The following is a 19,190-nucleotide window of genomic DNA, read 5'->3' on the forward strand; positions in this document are numbered from 1 at the left end:
GAGGTGGATAGCAGGCTTAAGTGCTGATGTGAGACAAAAACATTAGTTTGTGTGGTAGGCAAAGGGAAGAAGGTCATTTTTAGGGGTGGGCTCAGTGTAAAGAATTTTCAGAAATCAAGCATCATGTATTTTATTTTAAATTAATGGAAATGGCTGAATGAAGAACTTTTTTTTCTCATATTAATTTATCTTTCTCATGCACCTATTGAATTCTTTTAATAAGTGATTTTGGGTTTGAGTGAATGACCTCATTACCACCAGTAATGGGAGTAGAGAACCTCTATATAAAGTCTGAATCACACGATCATATTTTTCTTCATTTTCAAGTGATCACTCAGAATTGATGGTTGGGCACAATTGTTTTCTGCGATCACTCCAATGATGAGGATTCCCATCACTTTTTTCATCACTCGGCTGGTCACTGAAACCCCAAATCAGAATGAATGCCTGTATGGAGCGATTTCAGCACAATGTTTGACAATCGTGCGAATGACATGGTGCTGTGATATTGGAAATGATGCGAGAAGCGACGGCTCAAGGGATCGTATGATTCAGAAAAATGATCACTCGAGCGATCACTTTTTCCTGAAAAGTGATCACTCAAGAGGGATGAAACAAACGATCTTATGATTCAGGCTAAAATGCAGGAGAGTTTCCATTGTTATCCGATTTAATGGGTTGGGAGGGTATGATCAATGTTTCACTTTAAAATATCCAGTAGCTCTATCGAGCGTAATTTCATTGATTCATTCAGACAGTTGATTAGTTGGAGCCATTTCAGAATAAAATGATGTGGCGATCAGGAATGGATGGAGGTCATTGTGTGTGTGTGGGGGGGCAGTTCACTACCCTCTGCAACACCTTGTTATTAACAAATGTGTACCTAATTAAGTGTCTGGAGTCCCATGTGTTTAGAGAAGTGGCTTTTAGATATTCATCAATTATTTTCAAACATTGTTTATTGAACTGATGAAATAAAAACTTCCATTGGAGAGCCATCTTGAAGATTGTGACTACGTAGATTTCCGCAGTGTTCAGGTTCCAATTTCTCCATGTTTCCGGTGCGCCGACGCGGTTGCACGCGGACTGAGAAATTATAAGAAAGGGGGGTGCCCCCCTATTTAGTGGATGGGAAGAACTTCAAAGGAAGCCCTCAAATAGGGTGGTTTCCTATTATTTTTTTATTGCCTAAATCGAAAGATTATTACTACTGGAGAACGTATTTCACGCTTCTAGATTTTTAAATGATGATATCTATTTTTCGCAATTGAATGAAAAGTGAAAATTTTCAAGCGCGCAAAACCGCGACAGCTAGGTATGAATGCTGGTAAAACTCCGTCTGACGTCGTTCTGGCTCCCGCTGCCACAAGTGAGGTGACCTTGGGGCGAGGCTTTGAGCACTGAAACGACACAGGATGCTAGCAGGTAGCAGAGTACCCTGCTAGCTGGTAGCGCTTGGCTTAAATAAGGATTATTAATACCTTATTAAACAAAGAAAACTTTCCGACCTTAGCCAGTTCTAATAGGTGATTATTAAGACATGTTTCCCTGAGCTCTGTGCCTCATGCATGCATTGGTAATCTCAGACAATGTAAAACTCCTATATACTCATATAGAAACTAGGTCCCTGTGACGTCACGTGGAGTGGTATCGCATGGGCGCCAATCTGGCCTTTTTCAAATGAGGATAAAATTGACTATTGCCATTTGTCTAAACTGGTATTTCTAAAACCAAATAATTTGTATATTATGAATGCACTAATGGTGGGTAACGAATCGCAATCAATGCCTTTCATTTTCTTTGATGAAGGAAACTACCCTATTACTGGTATAGGACAGGCTTTCACGGTAAGGTCAAAGTTGAGTCTTCCACTTCAACAACAATGAAAGTCAGATTGGTATGATAACTAAATTAATTAACAGGGTATTGAACAGTGGGCCTTCAGCTTCACGAGGTGAACAGGAGATTTAAGGTCAAGTGGTTTTCTAAAGCCCTGGCTCAAGGGTTCTGTTTGTTTTAGAACAATCTTGCGAGCTATTGTTATGCTCTGGAGACTCAAATTTCAGAGTTGCTTTGCTGAACCTGCAGGTATTAATTGATTATTCAGCACACCAGTTCCTTCATTTAATATGAACTGGCAAGCTGGAACTAAAATAGACTGAACTGATGCACCAGAAAACCACCAATCATTTATACTCTTCAACTCCAATTATTAAAAGGTGCATATTCAGTTGCAAAAAAAAACCGGTCATGCACATTTCCATATAGCTTTCATTTCAATCATAACTTGGTGCATTAAAGAGCAAAAATTCAACAGATGAAAAATCATTTTCACTGACCATAATTCGAACCTGATCTCCTGAATTTTTATCCAGTGTTCTTACAATTGAACTGCCACAGTATCTTCTTCTCAGTGGAATTTTGTTGGCTACAAAAGAACTGGCCCCCATATCTTGAATGCATGAAAATTCACCCTGCCCAATTACCTGTGGCTATGACTGGAGTGAGCTCTGCCCTCACTAAACTTAGAGCTAAATCACTAAGTGCGTGATAATTATTCATGGCCAAGACAAAAAATTTTGTTCCAGAGCAACTATAATCATGACATGATGTCAAGAGCAAAGATGTCATGTGAAAATTTATTAATCATCTTCAAAGATAAAGTTTTATCTTCTAATTGTGAGCAAATAACATCTGCTGAGTGAATTCCAAAATATTTATCATTCATTCCATAATGAGTTTTTATTGTATTAGCACTGATCACGATACAACAAATACCACCGGGTGACAAAAAATTGAATTAGTTCCACGAAGTTTGTTATAAAGAGGTTTGACTGTAGTACGGACCTTCCACCTTTAGCATGTATTTACAAGAGAAAAAAATGCTGGTCAAGAAATTTCTATTCAGTTCAAAGAGGAAAAATGACGGCAGTATTGAACATCAATGAATTTCATTTGAGACAAATACCACAGGTATATGTGGAAATAAAGAATATGACCATGGTGAAGCAGCAGGGCAGCCAGCACCACACAAAATGCATGTTTAAAGATAAACTTGTGATGCTTCACAATCTTTTAATAAACAAAAACCTGGGCTCCTGCGCCATTTTCTAAATGTGGCCTACCTATGGCCCCAACCGCTGGGATCCTCTGGAAAATCCAGGTGGGTTTTTACGGTTGTTTCAAGATACCCAAGTTCAAAGTCCTTGACTTTACCCAAACAAAAATCTTCATTTCCCCTGACTCAATAACACCCTCCATTCAATCAAGGCAAAGTACACAAATTTTCCTGGGATTTCCATATTTTCCTGAGAAATCACTTGGTTTTCCAGAGTGCCATTAAGTCCTAAGCATTAACATTTTAGGGAAAATATGTACTGCTTCTGGAGTATAACAGACTCACCACAGCACAGCTCATACAAGGAAAAAAAAAATGACACTGGAATCATCACATTATCCTGATCTTTACAAATATTACTATGGTAGACACTTTACTATCTCCTCCAAAAGATTCATACCTTAAATATTGTCAACATGACAGTGAATTTCATTCCTAGAAGTACCCCAGATAGAAACAGCAGTGACCTAGAACTGAAATCCAATGAACTAAGAGTCCTACGAAGTAGTTTCCAAATTTAACCTGTAAGTATGAGACTAATACGAAGGAAGCAACTATTCAAACCGAAAATTCTTTTCATGGAAAATTATTGGAAGAGGTCCATCCATTGAGAGATTTCCATTTATGTGAAAATGCTCTAATGATTTTTTTCCTTTGCTTTGAGTGCATCACCAGAAATCAACATATTGGGCTGCCTGCAGCGTCCGGCAAAAACAATTTTTTAGGACACTCATTGAATTCCACAGGTTTTTATTAAAGATCAAAATTTCCCTTGTAATCCAGGTTTTCAAGGTTCGCAGACAACCTGGGTAAATAGAAGTCGAAAAAACAAAGCCCTCAGCCAGCTAAGCAAAGCAGACCTTTTTATTCTCATGTTATGGCAATATTATTCCCTGATGCCAAGGACAAGATTTCCTGGCTTGACATGTTCCACTGACCCATTTCAGATCCTCTGACTTTACCCTGATAATCTTGACCTTCAGCAACTAAGTTTTTGCTAATGTCAAGTACGACATATGTTTCTAATGACAAAAATGTCAAAATTTTCCATTAAGATACATCAGAAATATGTCATATTTGCTGCACTGTAAATGGTGGAAAAATTTAGTTTCCGTCATCTTAGGCCAGACGATGAAAGCGGGATGACTTTTAAAGCCACTTTCATAGCAAGTAAATAGAATAATTACAGAATCCAGGAAATAATTTTCCCTGAACATAAACATTTCTGCAAACTCATGGAAATCCATTTTCCATGTTTTAAGGCCTGTTCACACAATACATTAATGCACATAGGTAAATGTCTAATTGTGTGATTGAACGACAGTGGACTACAATGGAACAAGTACAAATGTATTAGGTAATCAAATAAGAACAGGTTTCATTTTCTGTCCATGCACTCGCACAGGTTGGGTGGTTACAAGGAGGATCGTGGCATTCATTCTCGTATTCATGCATTAAGATATTAACTTGTGCATGTTAATATACTGTTTAAACAGGCTGTAAGTTGGTAGAAAAAAGGTTTTCTTATAAATGCACAGGAAACACTAATTATCTTTGGATAAGATATGTGAGGTGGAAGGTGAGTCAAATCGATAAATCATGATTGTATTACATTCACCTCTGAGGTAAGTATGGGAATGATTAAAAGGTAGTGGTGGAAAATTAGTAGTAAGCATAAATAAGGTCAGATAATACCTGGGGGAAAAAATTCTCCTGGACTGGGAATTGAGTCACAGGCCTTCATTTTTTGTGGCCACAATGCAGGCCACTAACCAGGTTCCTGCATTTCCGAATTATAGGAGATATTTTACTGACTTTGAAGCACAACTTAGCTGATACTCAGCCAAGTGAAAATGATGGACTTAGTTCTTACTAAGATGAACTCCTCCTGGAAGAAGTTAACTTAGATATGAAGACTTTCAAGTATGAAGAAACACTAAAACCTATCAGGGAAGTGCCATTAGTAGCAAAATTGAAAAACCTTGTCGTAATAAACTGAAAATTAGTGTCACATCTGAACTACGGACTTATAGCCAAAAGGAAATAAGTAGTCAAACAGGAGAAGAAAAAAATACGAGGGAGCGCCATTTGTGAAAATGCAATATTTTAGGGTGCATGTTGGTGTCCTCCATCATGAGATCTAAAGGCCTGTTTACACGACACATTAACACGTACGAGTTAATGTCTGTTTGCATGAATGATTTTTGTGGACCGGAACATATCCAAATCCCTGAACCAAATTAGAACAGGTTCTATTTTCTGTGCATGCATTCGCACAAGTTGGGTGGTACTACATGGTACATTTTTGCATTTATACATTTACTTAGACATTAACCCGTACATGTTAATGTACCGCATAAACAGGCCTTAAGAAAAGTACTTATTTTTCATAGCTGAGTCCAGGAAGTAACCACCGAGGATTTACGTTGATGTTGTAACCAGATAATGAAGATGCATTAAGGAAAAAGGTCATCATAATATACAGTAGGTAGTTCATGTTAAAGTTAATAATTAGTCCAAGAGCTAAAAAGCAAGCTCCAAGTTGTACCAAGGGAAATTAGTACAAAGACCTTAAGGAGGTCTTTTGATGTAAATTTACTGCTTCAACTGACTATTGAAATATAAGACTAAGAGAAGTATAAATTTGTTTTCAATATAAATGAGGTATCTACTCCAATGACAAAATACAATGATTTTCAAAGCTTTTGTACGTACAAATACTTCAAGTTAATATAGATAAATACAAACAAAAATCCATTAACATGAAAAGATGATCGTGACATCCTTCCTCGGATAAACTGGATTTTCTAAGCAAAAACGATGTTTTAACATAAGAATTTGAAATTCTTTTAAAACTTTTATTGAATTTTAACAACACTATATACATACGGGCAGTAAACCACTGACAAGAGATAATTTTCTTCGTCTACAAATCTCGATCCCATGACCTTCTACATTAACTTTAAAAAATTCAAGCTCCTTCGGCAGTTTCTTTATTTCCAGATCCAACTGGTCCGTGTCGACGTTCCCAAATAAGTCTATGTTTCTGCTTCATATAAGCTTCTCGAGCACCTCCGTATCCTCCTAAATCACCGTCTGTGGTAAATGAGAAAGCGATACACCATTAGAAACCACAAAATAAACATTCAAATTTCAACACCTATAAAGCCAGAATATTGAAATAATGAATGCTTTATATTACATACAGCACAACTATCTTCCTAATCCCCAAATCTCGCTCGCGTAACTCGATACGAAACTTTGACACACAACATTTTTGCGGAAAAGTACGGTAAGCCAATTCTTTATAGATGTTTACATACCGTACACAATTACGGCAGAAACCATAGTACAAGGAAATAACCAAGAGCGACAACTTACATTTGATAAACCAATTTTCCGCTGCTTTTTCATACTGCTCAAGAATTTCTTTACATTTCGCAGGAGCATTTGGACCTTCATATAAGGTACAATCTTCGAATCGCATTCTCAATATGTTGAGGACAGACGAATCAACCAATCTAAAATACAGAAAAATAACGAACAAGTCATTGCGAAGTACAATAATTACTAGAAAACACAGGAATATGTTTCTATAGTATATATGTACGCAATACAGACGGTAAATATCAATCAAACAAACCTATCTCTTTTGAATTGTAAGTTGGCTTCCATTTGGCAAACGACATCGTCCGTGTAGCACTGGTCAATTGTTGGTACACGGCGAAACTTCTGATGATACCAGTAGTAAGTGGGACGGTTGGGCTCAACAATTTTTTCTGTAAATTAAGTTTATTTGCGATGAACAGCATTACTATTTCAGAACTGTGGGGGTCCCTTCATCATAATATCCTTACCGCGAAACCACACCACAGGAGCATCTATAACAGAGCCGACTGAGTGGAAAAATCTTGCGAGGGGACTTCTTAAACCTGCATCGTCACCCATCCTGATTTATCGTTGGTTAATATCGCTGAAATTTCCAATACTTGCCCTAAAATTGGTCTTATGATCAGGATACTACGGCCAAATACGAGGGTGCATAACGCCGCCTTACACAGTTTCTTTGTTTCGATCTTCATCTGTTGATATTCCTGACACCTAGCGGCAGATGTTGGTTTCGGTATAAAATCTTTATATCCGGCTGTTACGTGGAAGAAGTCTCTGTCGTTCTCTGTTCGCCATGGTGAGTAGACGTTACGTGTATCTCTAGATATTTAATGTTATGTGCGTGCATCCGTTTTTTATTTTAAGATCAGTTTATTACAAGTTTAATGACGTTTCACTTTCCCAATTATAATTGTTTTCAACTATTTTGGATAATATTGTTTTTTTAACGTCAACTTTGGATGTCACGCCACGTGTGTCGTTACCATGATGATTTAGAAAACTTTATCCGATAGGGGTTCCTATCTGAGGATGATATTCTAGGGCGGTCTGAATGATGTAATCTATTCTGTTTTAGTTCTCATGTGTTAGAATTGCTCTAATTATTTCCGAATTTCAGTCCCATAGGAAATTCAGCGCGCCCCGCCATGGGTCAATGGGTTTCTATCCTAAGAAGCGATCTCAAAGGCACCGTGGTAAAGTGAAGGCTTTCCCCAAAGATGATCCTTCGAAACCAGTTCATCTTACTGCCTTTATTGGATATAAAGCTGGAATGACCCATGTGGTCAGGGAAGCCGATCGACCCGGGTCAAGTAAGTTCACTTACAACGTAATCGCGACTTCTATTCGTCATAATGACGGATGCAATGTAGTAGTTTACAATATTGATGCTGAAGGTTTTCCACTGCCTCGTGGAACCTTTAAGTGGCTCTGGAGTTGTTTGATTTTGTGCAATTATCCTGCCACGGCATCATAGATCAACCGAGCTGCTCTTCTCGAGTTGAGTGAGGGTCCAGCATATTCCATTTCCTTTCTGGAGTCCATTGGACTGTTACCAGGGAGGCAAACCATGCTGGATACAATTTTTTGCAGAATGTATGGTTCAACTTATTTTCTTGCGTTGTGTGGTTTGACACCACGTGGTCTCAAGGTAGGCTGTTGCGCGGGTGATGGTCGAAGTGAAATTAACTTTTCGTGTACTTTTGAATTTGTGGGCAGGATAATACTCCCGAATAGCATTAACGTGGGATGGATGAATTCTGGCACGTGGAGCTTCGGAAATTAGGGTATTACTTTACAAGAGGTACAATCCGGATTTCGACTTCAAACAATCACTTTCCTACAGTATTTTACCGTTCAGTACCGTTTACTGTAAATTAGTGCCGTTGAATCGGAAAGAGGTTGGAGTTTCCTACTTGAATTTCTAATTGGCCATGTTCTGTGAATTTCTTGAAGTAAGAGTTGTTTCGCAATCGTTCTCCGGGGATCGAATTCGGTAATGCCGTGGTGTATTATTTTATTCCAATCTCTTAGAAATGACTCTTGCAATAATATGGGATAGCCAGATTGGGTTAGGCGAGTTTTCATCTTCTAACATGTTATTGTACGCGAGCGCGCTTATATGGTTATGATACGTACTCTTTTAAGTGTTTAGTCCCGTGCCACACGGCCTGGTGTTTGGTTTGCGAGGTCTCACGTAGCTGACTGAACCGTTTTCGTGATTACTGGTTATTATGAAGATCATTTAATTCTAGTAAGCAGATGTAACCACCTTCTCAATGATCGGTGATAGGGTAGGCATCTCATGTTAAGTGGAATAATGAAAGGTTGTAGTATCAGGAAATAGTGCTTTCCCGGCGAATAGACTTAAATGTTCTCGGGATCGCACCAGGACAGGAATTGCATAACTAGCCGTTTCGATGTCCGACACGGCCGTCGTCCTCAGGGACGTGTGGACGATGGCCTAATCGGGCATCGAAACTTAGGCAGTTCGTGACCCGGTGGCGGTCCGGGTATCATTGTACGAAATTTTGGTATCACTTACGCAAGTATTTTGTTCACTACTTCTGTGAGTTAAGCCACGCGTTTCCATCTCTTGCATTACCTATATGAATGCAATCCGCTGCAGCATTTCAAGTATCCCTGATGGTTTTTGTTGGTACTTTGGGTTAACGGTGAAACTGATATTTATGGTTAGCAGAGAAATGCACTCGAAAGCACAGTTCTACCGGAAGTACTGGACTAACGTAAGTTTTACTACTCTTCACATTCTGTCCTCTGGTGAGGCTCGTCTCGGATCTATTGGTATTTTAATCCCATCTTTTCGTCGTCTTGGATTAGGATGTCTCCTCGCATGTGCTTGAAGTATTTTATGTAAGGCTGAGTGGTCATGAGTTATATCCAAGAGTTAAAGGGGTGCAGGACCTGCCATTGTCTCAATGCTACATTTCACATCTTCATTGTAGGGCATCAATGTACTAGATAACTCATAATATGTATGGAAAAATGTCATGGGGTTTGATTGTTTAATTTTGCCATATTAACCTGCAATATTTCTTGTGAGTGTAATTGTTTGATGTGTGTAGTCGTAATTGCTAATGCTACTGCTGATTCATGAGATGGCTATTTTCAGCATTGAGCGTATAGTCAGTTTCAATGTAATCTGTAATAATCTAGGGCGTGGAATTAATTTATTGAGAAGTTTTGCTATCAGTAGAAACTTCTTAAACAGATTTATTTATGACTGGTTAAAGAATGTGTTATGTTTGGGAAATTTTAGCAATACTAATTACAAAAGTTTTACCTGGAGTTCAGGTGGTTGACAGGCATGGTTTCTATGTGGGAGTAGACTCCTTTTAATGCCAATATTTGAGCTTAATTATTGCCCTGAATTTCTGTCAAGAAGCAGTCATAAATGTCATTGTATCAAGATTAAAAATTATTTAATCATTGCTGGGTCTCCACATTCTATGGTTTTATTCTCTATGTTTAGTAAAGTATATATCTGAATGGTGACTACTGGAATGTATACTGGTATACTGACTACATCAATGAAATGTTATTGCATTCTGAGGATAGCGGCATGGAAAGTGAGACCTTTTGGGGCCTCTGGGAAACTTGGTGTAATGTGAAGGTAGAACATCTGGTATTTCATAATATTGCTAGGACAGTTTTCATTTGTTGGGATGGCCGTACTGACAGATGTGCATTGCAAACATGATATCGTGTGTCACTATCGTTAAATCTTTGGCCATTGGGTCCTGTATTTGAATCCAGGTCATTGCTGTGACTTTCATGTGTGTTGACAATCCAAGAGGCTGGAAATGGGGATACTGTTAACTTTGGCTAAACATCATTTGGGTGTGTAGTGTATTCATTGGAAGCTCTGGCAGTTGGCTGGTCCGTGGCATCCTCCCTATATTTTTCTATTCTATCTGCTATCTATCTCTTATCTCTGTAGTTCATCCAAAGCTGTTGGCTTGCATTTAACCAAATCTGTGCCTTTCTCCAATATTCAGGGAGTCTTAAAATTTCTCCCATTCATTAGTGGCCCACTCAGTTTTTTTTTCCTTCAAATCACCCCAGAATGATTTTCTATTCTCACTATCATCTTCTCTTCTCCTATGCATCCATTTTACTGTCAAGGTCTGTCCAATTCCAGGTCTTTTTTTGACTTTTCACTATTCACACCAGTGCATGTTCAGTAATGCTGCGTTGGCCTTATATTGAAAATCTTCATACTCTATCCATTCTGTTGTATAATCTTTGCTGTTGCAAATTCCTTTCATTTTTCATCATTGCAGTGAGAAACTTAATAAATGGTAGTCAGAATTAAGATAAAATACTTATTTTGATGGTTATCCCATCATTTATTATTATTAACGTAAACTTTTTATTTTGCAGAGGTAAACAAGAAGGAAATCGTGGAGGCAGTTACTATACTGGAAGCCCCACCAATGGTCATTGTTGGAATTGTGGGCTACATTGAGACTCCTCATGGTTTGAGGGGTTTAGTGACTGTGTGGGCTGAACACTTGAGTGAAGAGTGCCGAAGGAGATTTTACAAGAACTGGTATGTTTGTGGTTCATTGAATGCTTGTGTGTAATCACTTGGTTATGAGTTGTTTTTTAATTTCTGTCAGCTCTCCTCTCAGCTCTTGGCTGATGAGAGCCACATCCCTGGATGTGGGTTCACCCCGTGACAGGGAAGAGGGCTGAGTCTCCGCTCAAGTGATGAGGCTACCCTCTATTTATTTGTTTCTATGAATTCTACAGGTATAAGTGCAAAAAGAAGGCTTTCACCAAAGCCTCAAAGAAGTGGCAAGATGAACTAGGGCGTAAGCAGATTGATAAAGACCTGGCAAAAATGAAGAGATACTGCAAAGTCATTAGAGTGATTGCTCATACACAGGTAAGAAGTTTTATAATATAGGTTTTTTAGTGTTAATTTCATGTTGTAGATACTAGAATGTGCTTCCTCAAGCTCATTCGTTTGGCTAATGGACTCCATAGGATTGGAGCAACCCTGCCTCAGTATCTTATAGTAACTGATGCTTACCTTGACTGAGTGAGCATTGGCACAGCATATTCCATAATCTTCAGTAGCTCATTGAGTTATGACCTTGGAGACAAACCATGTTGTGTACATTTTTTGGAATTGCCATAGGAATTTAGTTATGTGGTGGAAATTTTTTTGGAATTGCAAGGTGGAAATACTTAAATTTCTGTTGAGGAGCAGTAATTTACTTTAGCATGGTTTTTCATGTTGCTATTTTTGTGTTGATGCGTGCAGTGCCACTAATCATGAGTGGCCTTTGCAAAATCATTCAAATTGTAGAGTACATGTACTTGAAAAGCTTGACTAATTGTATGATGAGGCCAAAAACTATTTTATTCCATGTTTCTAAGCAGCCGATAGGAAAATTAAAGAAATAGTTGGTCTTCAGATTTATTGAACCTGTTACTTTAACTAACTAGATTTAATGAAACTGTATTGAAGTAATTTTTAGCTACTGAGAATTGTTGTAGAGTTCCTTGCTGATTCCTTTGAGTAATTAGCTGGTTATTGACCTTCATTAGTATGTGCGTTTGACATATAATGAAGAAGCTCAAGTGGCTATATAATGTGAGAAGATGGTATTGATAATGTTGAGTCAGTTTTACACAATCATCATGCCTTTCTCGACTGCTTGCATCATTATTTACTGTAGGTAGGTGGAAGTTAGGCATAGCTTTTGTTGTGCGTAAATTGAATTGTTTGTTTGGCAATAATTTAATTCATACCTGTATCAGCAATACTCTGCACAGAATTCATGCCTTTATTTGTGTACTATTTGAGTCCTGAAAGTTGGCCACTTGAATTTGGCTACTGGTCAAATATTGTTTGAGTGTACTGGCTGTTTTTTTGTGAAGTGGTTGGTATTTAGGGGAAATTCAATGTCTGCTTTCGAAGAAAGTGCTTTGATGATGGTCCTGTTTTGTTGGTGGGGTAATTAACTTGATGACCAGTGTATTTTATACTGATACCTGATATTGCAGATGAAGTTGTTGAAGAAGCGCCAAAAGAAGGCCCACATCATGGAGATTCAAGTTAATGGTGGCACCATCGAACAGAAGGTTGACTGGGCTCGTGAGCATCTCGAGCAGCCTCTGCCAGTGTCTCAAGTGTTTGCTCAGGATGAGATGATTGATGTCATTGGTGTCACCAAAGGCAAAGGGTACAAAGGTTAGTTTCTGAATATTGCTTTGTTTGTATAAATTTAATGATGAATGCATCGCGCACTGAATTAAATGTGGATGTTCACATGCTGCCTTCCTACTGACACTTATTTGCAGTTTGCTCCTGCTGCCTGTTGTAAGCCTTGTTTAATTGTGCTAATCTTTCCAGGTGTTACATCAAGGTGGCACACAAAGAAGCTGCCTCGCAAGACTCACAAGGGTTTGCGCAAGGTGGCTTGCATTGGTGCATGGCATCCGTCAAGAGTGCAGTTCACTGTTGCACGAGCTGGTCAAAAGGGCTATCATCATAGGACTGAGATGAACAAGAAGATTTATCGCATTGGGCAGGGAATTCATACGAAGGATGGCAAGGTATGACGAGTTTTTCATTTTGTTTTAATTCTCTGTGCTATTCTCTTTATCCCTTCATTTTTTTCAGTTGGCTTCTTAATGGCTTTGTCATTCCTTACAGCCTTTAAATTGTTTTATTTCTCTGGTACAGTTGGCCAGCTGTGCTAATTTCATGCCTTTCGTGCCTATCCTGATATGACATCCTCACACAGTACTCATTGTTAACTTCATTTACCCTGTATTAAAAACCAAAGGTTGTCTTACACACAAAAGAGGAAGCTAAATAGTGTCTACCATTTGCCTTTGAAAATCATGCAATAAAGAGAGGGAAACCAGTGCCTTTTCCCTGAGCCACATGTGAAACTTATTTTTTTACTACAGATTTTTTTCCTTCAACTTATGTAATAATCCCACTATACACACTGTCCTTTCCGTAAAAGGAAGTGTATTGATTGTATCATTTCAGCCTAATTGGTGTCCACAATGATATTAATGGTTAATCATTTTGATCCACAGGTGGTGAAGAATAATGCAGCTACTGAGTATGATTTAACTGAGAAAACAATCACTCCCATGGGAGGTTTCCCTCACTATGGTGAGGTTAATAATGACTATGTAATGCTTAAGGGTTGTTGCATGGGTCCCAAGAAGAGGGTGATCACCTTGAGGAAGGTAATGACTTTTCCCTTCTTTATTTCTTGCCTTATTCACGTGATGATATTAATAGAGCCAAGACATTTGAAATATGACTCAATGTGATATTTAATGATAGGACTGATGTTGTTTTATAATTCAACATTTTCTGTTAAGTGGGAAATGGGTGGTAATGGATTGTTTTTTTCCTCTTTCAGTCACTGCTGACTCATACAAAGAGATCCGCTTTGGAGAAGATCAATCTGAAGTTCATTGATACATCATCCAAATTTGGTCATGGTCGCTTCCAAACTGCTGCCGACAAGGCTACCTTCATGGGTCCTCTTAAGAAGGACAGAATCAAGGAAGCTGCAGCAGCTGCGACTGCTACAGCTGCATCATAAGTGTATCATTTTTGAATAAATGATATTGGCATTGTTAATTGTGGTTTTAATTTACTTCCTCATCTTTTCATATTACAAGGCTAAATTTTTGCTTCATTGCTGCTCCCTTTGATTGAGAAGATAAGTGCATCAATATGTTCTCATCCAGAAAGAGTTTCTAAGCTAGATGAGGGGGGGTTATCCTGGTTACGTCAGAGAAACTTATTTTGAGATTTCTTGTGTACTGAGATAGTGATCCGAAGTCATTGTTGGAGGTAGTCTCCTACGGTTGTCTTAGTTCACTTTTTGCAATGGTCATGGTTATTTCTTGGTGAACCTTTTCCTTTAATGGGGTGTCATGTCCCATAAGAATCAAGGGTAAGGTTGTGGGAAGTGCTTCCAGGTATTATGGGTGAATATCTCACACTTCTACTGTGTAAGACATCTTTTAGTTTTCTAGACACTGGCTAATTTTGCAAGGAATCGCCGGAAATTTATTGTTCAACCAGCTGGTTTCCTCAACTATGGTCAGGGTCATGATGGTACAATGTGGTGCTGATCTTTTCCTTAGATATGTGTCAATTGAGGTGATCACGTGGTCCATTTTCGGTTTCATCTTCTTTATTGGTCATTTCACTTTCCTTCTCTTATGCACTAAGTTTGTATCACAATCTGGGATCCTGTGAAAGAAGGTATGGGATGACTTACAATGTTTGATGATCCAAATGCATACTATGTTCCACAGGGATGTCTGGCAATCTCTGAACTTCATGGTAGCAGTATAGTGTATTGGCTTCTAATGTTTCGGGTTGGCTTAAATAGGGGCGCAGCTAGGAGTTAAGGATTTGGAGTATTAGGTGTAACTAGTGCTGAGGGTTTTGCGGGGCATGGAATACCTGCTGGGGCAAGTGGGGGCCCTATCCTAGGATGATTTCTAGGGTAAATGATTAAAAATGGTGAGTCATACGGCTTTGAGGGATATTTCATTGGTCTATAAGAAATATTAGTAAAATTACCTAAAATAAGTGACCAAGTATATTATAATAATAGACAAAATTGAAAGTGCTCAGGTTGTGTGAATAGTTGTTTTATTTGAGTCATTCTTAATAATAGTTTCAAAGTTTGCCACGCTGATATATTTTTATAATGACTTCTCTGAACTCTGGGAGGGGAACTTTATCCCCCAAAACCAACCCATGCTGCACAGTTGGTCTCAAAAGGGCATTAAATTCATTGGTCACTTCAGGGGACAGCTTGGTAGGATATGGCATTTTTCAGCTACTGGTGGTAATGAAAATTGGTTGATGCCTGCTGGTGGGTTTTATGAGAGTGGATTGAGGTGTCAGATTTGCTTTTAGGGAGGTTTTATCAATATCATTGGGTGACCTAACTTATCTAATTGCTTGAAAAAACTGATGACAGGTTTTTTTGTTTAAAATTTACAATAGGTGATATATTTGCCCTGCTACTGCTAAGATATATTTATATAAGTAAATACATTGGTGGGAGCACAGTGTTTCTAATTTGTATGTCCCTGTAAGATCTAAGTACATATTGGTGGAAGAAAATTATTTTCTTCGTATGCATGTTAAAAATATTGTCACCTTAATTGCAAAAACCCTTGCATCAAAATTTACAGTATGTACAGTAATGTTTTCCTGCATACAACATTTAAATTACTGTTTCGGTTATGGAGTTCAATTTTAAATACTTTTTTCATTTGTGTTTGAAGTAATTGCATTAAATTAATTTTTGATTTCCAGAGGTTTCATCAATGAGATTATTAAGATCAAGGGAGAGAAATAGTGTGAAAGTATCCATAGACAGGAGGTGAAAGCTTCCATGCTGGTCACACCCTAGAAATAGTTTCACTGCTCAAGGGAAGTCTGAGGTTATGGTGCCCTAAAAAACCCTTAAATAAAAGCCTCTCCCAGGCCACAACATGTGAGGTGGTGCCTGGGGAAAGGTACTGGCCCTCAATGTGTAACATGCCAGTAGCTAAGTCTGGCATGAGCTCTGACCTCATGCCAAACTTAGGATGGAGTGCAGTGGTGCCACCCTGCCTCAGGGTATCGCCACTGCACTCCACGGGGCGTGAGGGGGCCCGAGCCCCCCAAAATTCATTACTGGTGTGAGGAAAAAAGGTGTCTGGCTTGCCGTTTTTCCCCGAAATATCTAGATATCAAGATTAGAGTTATCAGGGTTCTAATGTTGATCATATGGCTCTTCTAAAAAGCTTCAAACTCACTATGTACTTATAAAATTTCTCAGGGGAAGATCACCGGTTTTGGCCCCCCCAATATTTTTTGTAAGTTGGCATCCCTGAGTGGAGTGAAGAATGTATTGTGACTGTGAGGAGCAAGGAAGGTCTCCTTCGGCAATTGAGGGAATGGAATATGGGAGTGTTAATAATTGTACCAGAAGAACGAGATTCTCCTACAAAGGTACACTGATTGGTGCTTATGTTTCCTTGAGTATCTGTAAATTGTGTACATATAGAAATGAGCAATGGCTGTCAATTAAATCCTAGGAATCAAGAGAGGGACTGGTATTTCACAATAAGGATTTATAGTGTCCAAATACATTTTGTAACTTTCTTTTGTATTCAATCTCCAATACATAATCTAAATCTCTGATATTCCAAACCTCTGTGCTATCCCACTGTCCATTTAAGGCATTAACAATGAGGGTAGAGGTTCATTCTTTCACCACCGAACTGTGACTGAAGGAGAGACATTAACACTGCTAGGGGCATTTGGTAAATCTCATGCTGACAAGTCCAGCATAGTGAGATTGGCCACTTGCTAATGATAGGAGGAGAAAATCACCATCTTCTCCTTGGCAAATGCAGAATCCAATGGTCTACATGGATGATAACAATTTGCGATTTTTTCCTCTTAGAATTAGTTTCATTACTTTTTGCCTTTCAGAAAATACAATATGCATATTAAAACTTTGACACCACTGTGTAGGTAAATATATGGATCCCTTTCCGCAGTGAGGGATTAACGGAGGAAGGGAGACAATTTTTAAAAAAATGTGATAGAAAAGGAAATATGGAAGTCATTGTTTGGTGAGTAGGTACTTAAATTGCCAGCTCAACAAATAATTTTTAAAGGTAATTGGAGAATATCTAAAAGTCGCATGTCTATGAGCAGTCACATTAACTCTGAGAGGGTTTGCATACCAGTGAGGCACCACAGAAAGTTCTAATCCCCCTCTCATCTCATAAACCTTAATCCAGCTTTGCCCTTCCCTCTCCCCTTCACTCTGTCCACTTTCCCTTTCTCTATGTTTCACTTTCATTGAAGACGATCTCACTATGACCGCAAAATGGTGTCATGTTATGACCTAATTTGCAGAGCCAGATTTACCTTAGGGCAAAATAGTTGCAGTTCAAGGGTGGCAGTTCATTCTGTTACAGCAGTACGTAATGTTTTTATTTTTGAAGTTACTCTTCTTTTTTGTTGAATGAATTAAGGCTAGACATTTTTGGAAAGGGTATTCATAAAGATTTTTAGTTGCATAAAAGTTAAACTGTTTCATGTTATTTTACTCTTAGCTGTTTTTCTCTAATTGAATTGTCTATTTTTCCCAAGGTAAAAATTCAAGCATAAACTTATGCTGTCAGCTATTTATCTGTTCATTCCTTTTTTCTGAACTCTACCTCATGTGAGTGGACCTTATAAAGAGGATGGGGGGTTCAAGTGAGGAGGGGTGCTCAATGGAGAGGTGCCTATAGCATAACTTTTTTAACAGTTGGAATGAAAGTATCAGCATGAAATTGTTGATACTTTTATTCCAACTGTTGAAAACGTTATGCTTTAGGCAGGGATTTTGGCAGTGGTCTGTCATTATCAAGGCATATTCTTGGCTATAAGCATAGGTATTTCCTTGATAATAACATGATGGTGTTGTTATAGCTTGGATGGAAAGTAAGTAGGAGGGTAGAAATGTACTTAGTGAATTTTCATTTCCTATTATGTGATTCCTTGAAGTAAAGCCAAAAGTATAGGAGTCAACCACACATTTGCCCTAAGGAATTAAATGTATATACAGTGGAACTTGGTTATAACAGCATCGGCTGTAACGTCAACTTGGGTTTAACGTCACATTTTATTCAGACCAGCCAAAATTGAACATTTTACGTTGTACGAGAACCTGTTTATATCGTCAACAAATATTGCGACGCTCGGGTATAGCGCCAAAAATTCTGCCGTTCTTAGGTTACAAAAGTGGTAGTGTGATTGTATTATGTTCAAAAGTTCATAGAAACCATGTGTAGAAGAATCATAAGCAAAAACAGGTCACAAGATGGACGCTGAGCAGGTGACGGGATGCAACTCTTGTTTAATTGGTGTCTGGAGGGAGCGGGGGCTGTCCCGCATACCTGGGTCTTATCCCTTCCCACCCCTGCATTCTACAAGGTCACTGACACAGGCACTCTGTATTGTATTGTTTGTTTCGTTAGTTATGGTAGATCATCAGTCACATCACTACCTACCTCCTTGTGAGCATCGTGTATGTTGACAGTTGTTTTACACGTTGTTAGTTGTTTTGTTTGTGCAATGTTAAGTTGTGTCACTCAGATTTAAGGCTGCTTTTTTTATAACGTGACTCGGATATAATGTTAAAAATCTTCTGGTCCCTTTGATGACGTCATAACCAAGTTCCACTGTAATTTCATCCAATGGGAAATTACAACATGAGAAATTATCTAATAGCATGGAGCTTGCCTTACTCCCAGAACCTTTCCCATTTCATGCACCTCTACCTGGAAGGCATCCAGTGGCGGATACAGATGGGGGGCGCGCGCCCCCCCCTTGCGGGTCCGCATGTATTGCCGAACATTGCAAAACCACAATTGTAACTTTTTTATATCATAAGATGGCATTGTCTTTTACATGTTTATAATCACTTTAAATAAAATTTTCATATACTCGGCCAGTGACTTGATAATCTTTTATTACGATAAAATTAAAGACAATTCAAGATATGTTGCGCCCCCCCCTTGAGTTTTTTCTGTATCCGCCACTGAAGGCATCTGCCTTAACTTACCTTCATTCAGGGGGGTCATGGCCCCCCCCCCCCAAATTTTA

The 19,190-nt window shown here is 38.6% G+C and overlaps 2 protein-coding genes and 1 non-coding gene across 3 annotated transcripts; 2 read left to right on the forward strand and 1 right to left on the reverse strand.

Moving 5' to 3' along the window:
- Window positions 1–5,962: 5,962 nt before the first annotated feature.
- Window positions 5,963–7,194, reverse strand: LOC124168130 (NADH dehydrogenase [ubiquinone] 1 beta subcomplex subunit 10). Its single transcript, XM_046546253.1, has 4 exons — window positions 6,976–7,194; window positions 6,762–6,897; window positions 6,500–6,639; window positions 5,963–6,214 (listed from the first exon to the last, which is right to left on the reverse strand). Exons 1-4 carry the CDS (start codon window positions 7,064–7,066, stop codon window positions 6,090–6,092), a joined length of 492 nt encoding a protein of 163 aa, XP_046402209.1. The 5' UTR covers window positions 7,067–7,194; the 3' UTR covers window positions 5,963–6,089.
- An 18-nt stretch (window positions 7,195–7,212) lies between these two features.
- On the forward strand, window positions 7,213–14,150 carry LOC124168119 (60S ribosomal protein L3). The gene is made up of 8 exons (XM_046546245.1): window positions 7,213–7,304; window positions 7,626–7,818; window positions 10,910–11,078; window positions 11,282–11,417; window positions 12,545–12,731; window positions 12,894–13,096; window positions 13,592–13,747; window positions 13,927–14,150. The coding sequence occupies exons 1-8, from the start codon at window positions 7,302–7,304 to the stop codon at window positions 14,110–14,112; spliced, it is 1,233 nt and encodes a 410-aa protein (XP_046402201.1). The 5' UTR covers window positions 7,213–7,301; the 3' UTR covers window positions 14,113–14,150.
- On the forward strand, window positions 7,891–8,090 carry LOC124173803. The gene has a single exon (XR_006868765.1). It is a non-coding gene; the product is annotated as a small nucleolar RNA SNORA73 family (small nucleolar RNA).
- Window positions 14,151–19,190: the final 5,040 nt, after the last annotated feature.

The sequence above is a fragment of the Ischnura elegans genome, chromosome 1 (genome assembly GCF_921293095.1).
Source record: "Ischnura elegans chromosome 1, ioIscEleg1.1, whole genome shotgun sequence".
Taxonomy (NCBI): Eukaryota; Metazoa; Arthropoda; class Insecta; order Odonata; family Coenagrionidae; genus Ischnura; species Ischnura elegans.

Bases quoted from the DNA above. Each gene is read 5' to 3' on its own strand.
- LOC124168130 (XM_046546253.1), bottom strand. From the start codon at position 7,066: ATGGGTGACGATGCAGGTTTAAGAAGTCCCCTCGCAAGATTTTTCCAC. The intron at 6,640-6,761 runs GTTTGTTTGATT...TCTGTATTTTAG, and splicing joins TTACAATTCAAAAGAGATAG to ATTGGTTGATTCGTCTGTCC. The intron at 6,215-6,499 runs GTAAGTTGTCGC...CATTTACCACAG, and splicing joins GGAAAATTGGTTTATCAAAT to ACGGTGATTTAGGAGGATAC.
- LOC124168119 (XM_046546245.1), top strand. The intron at 7,819-10,909 runs GTAAGTTCACTT...TTTATTTTGCAG, and splicing joins AGCCGATCGACCCGGGTCAA to AGGTAAACAAGAAGGAAATC. The intron at 11,418-12,544 runs GTAAGAAGTTTT...CTGATATTGCAG, and splicing joins GAGTGATTGCTCATACACAG to ATGAAGTTGTTGAAGAAGCG.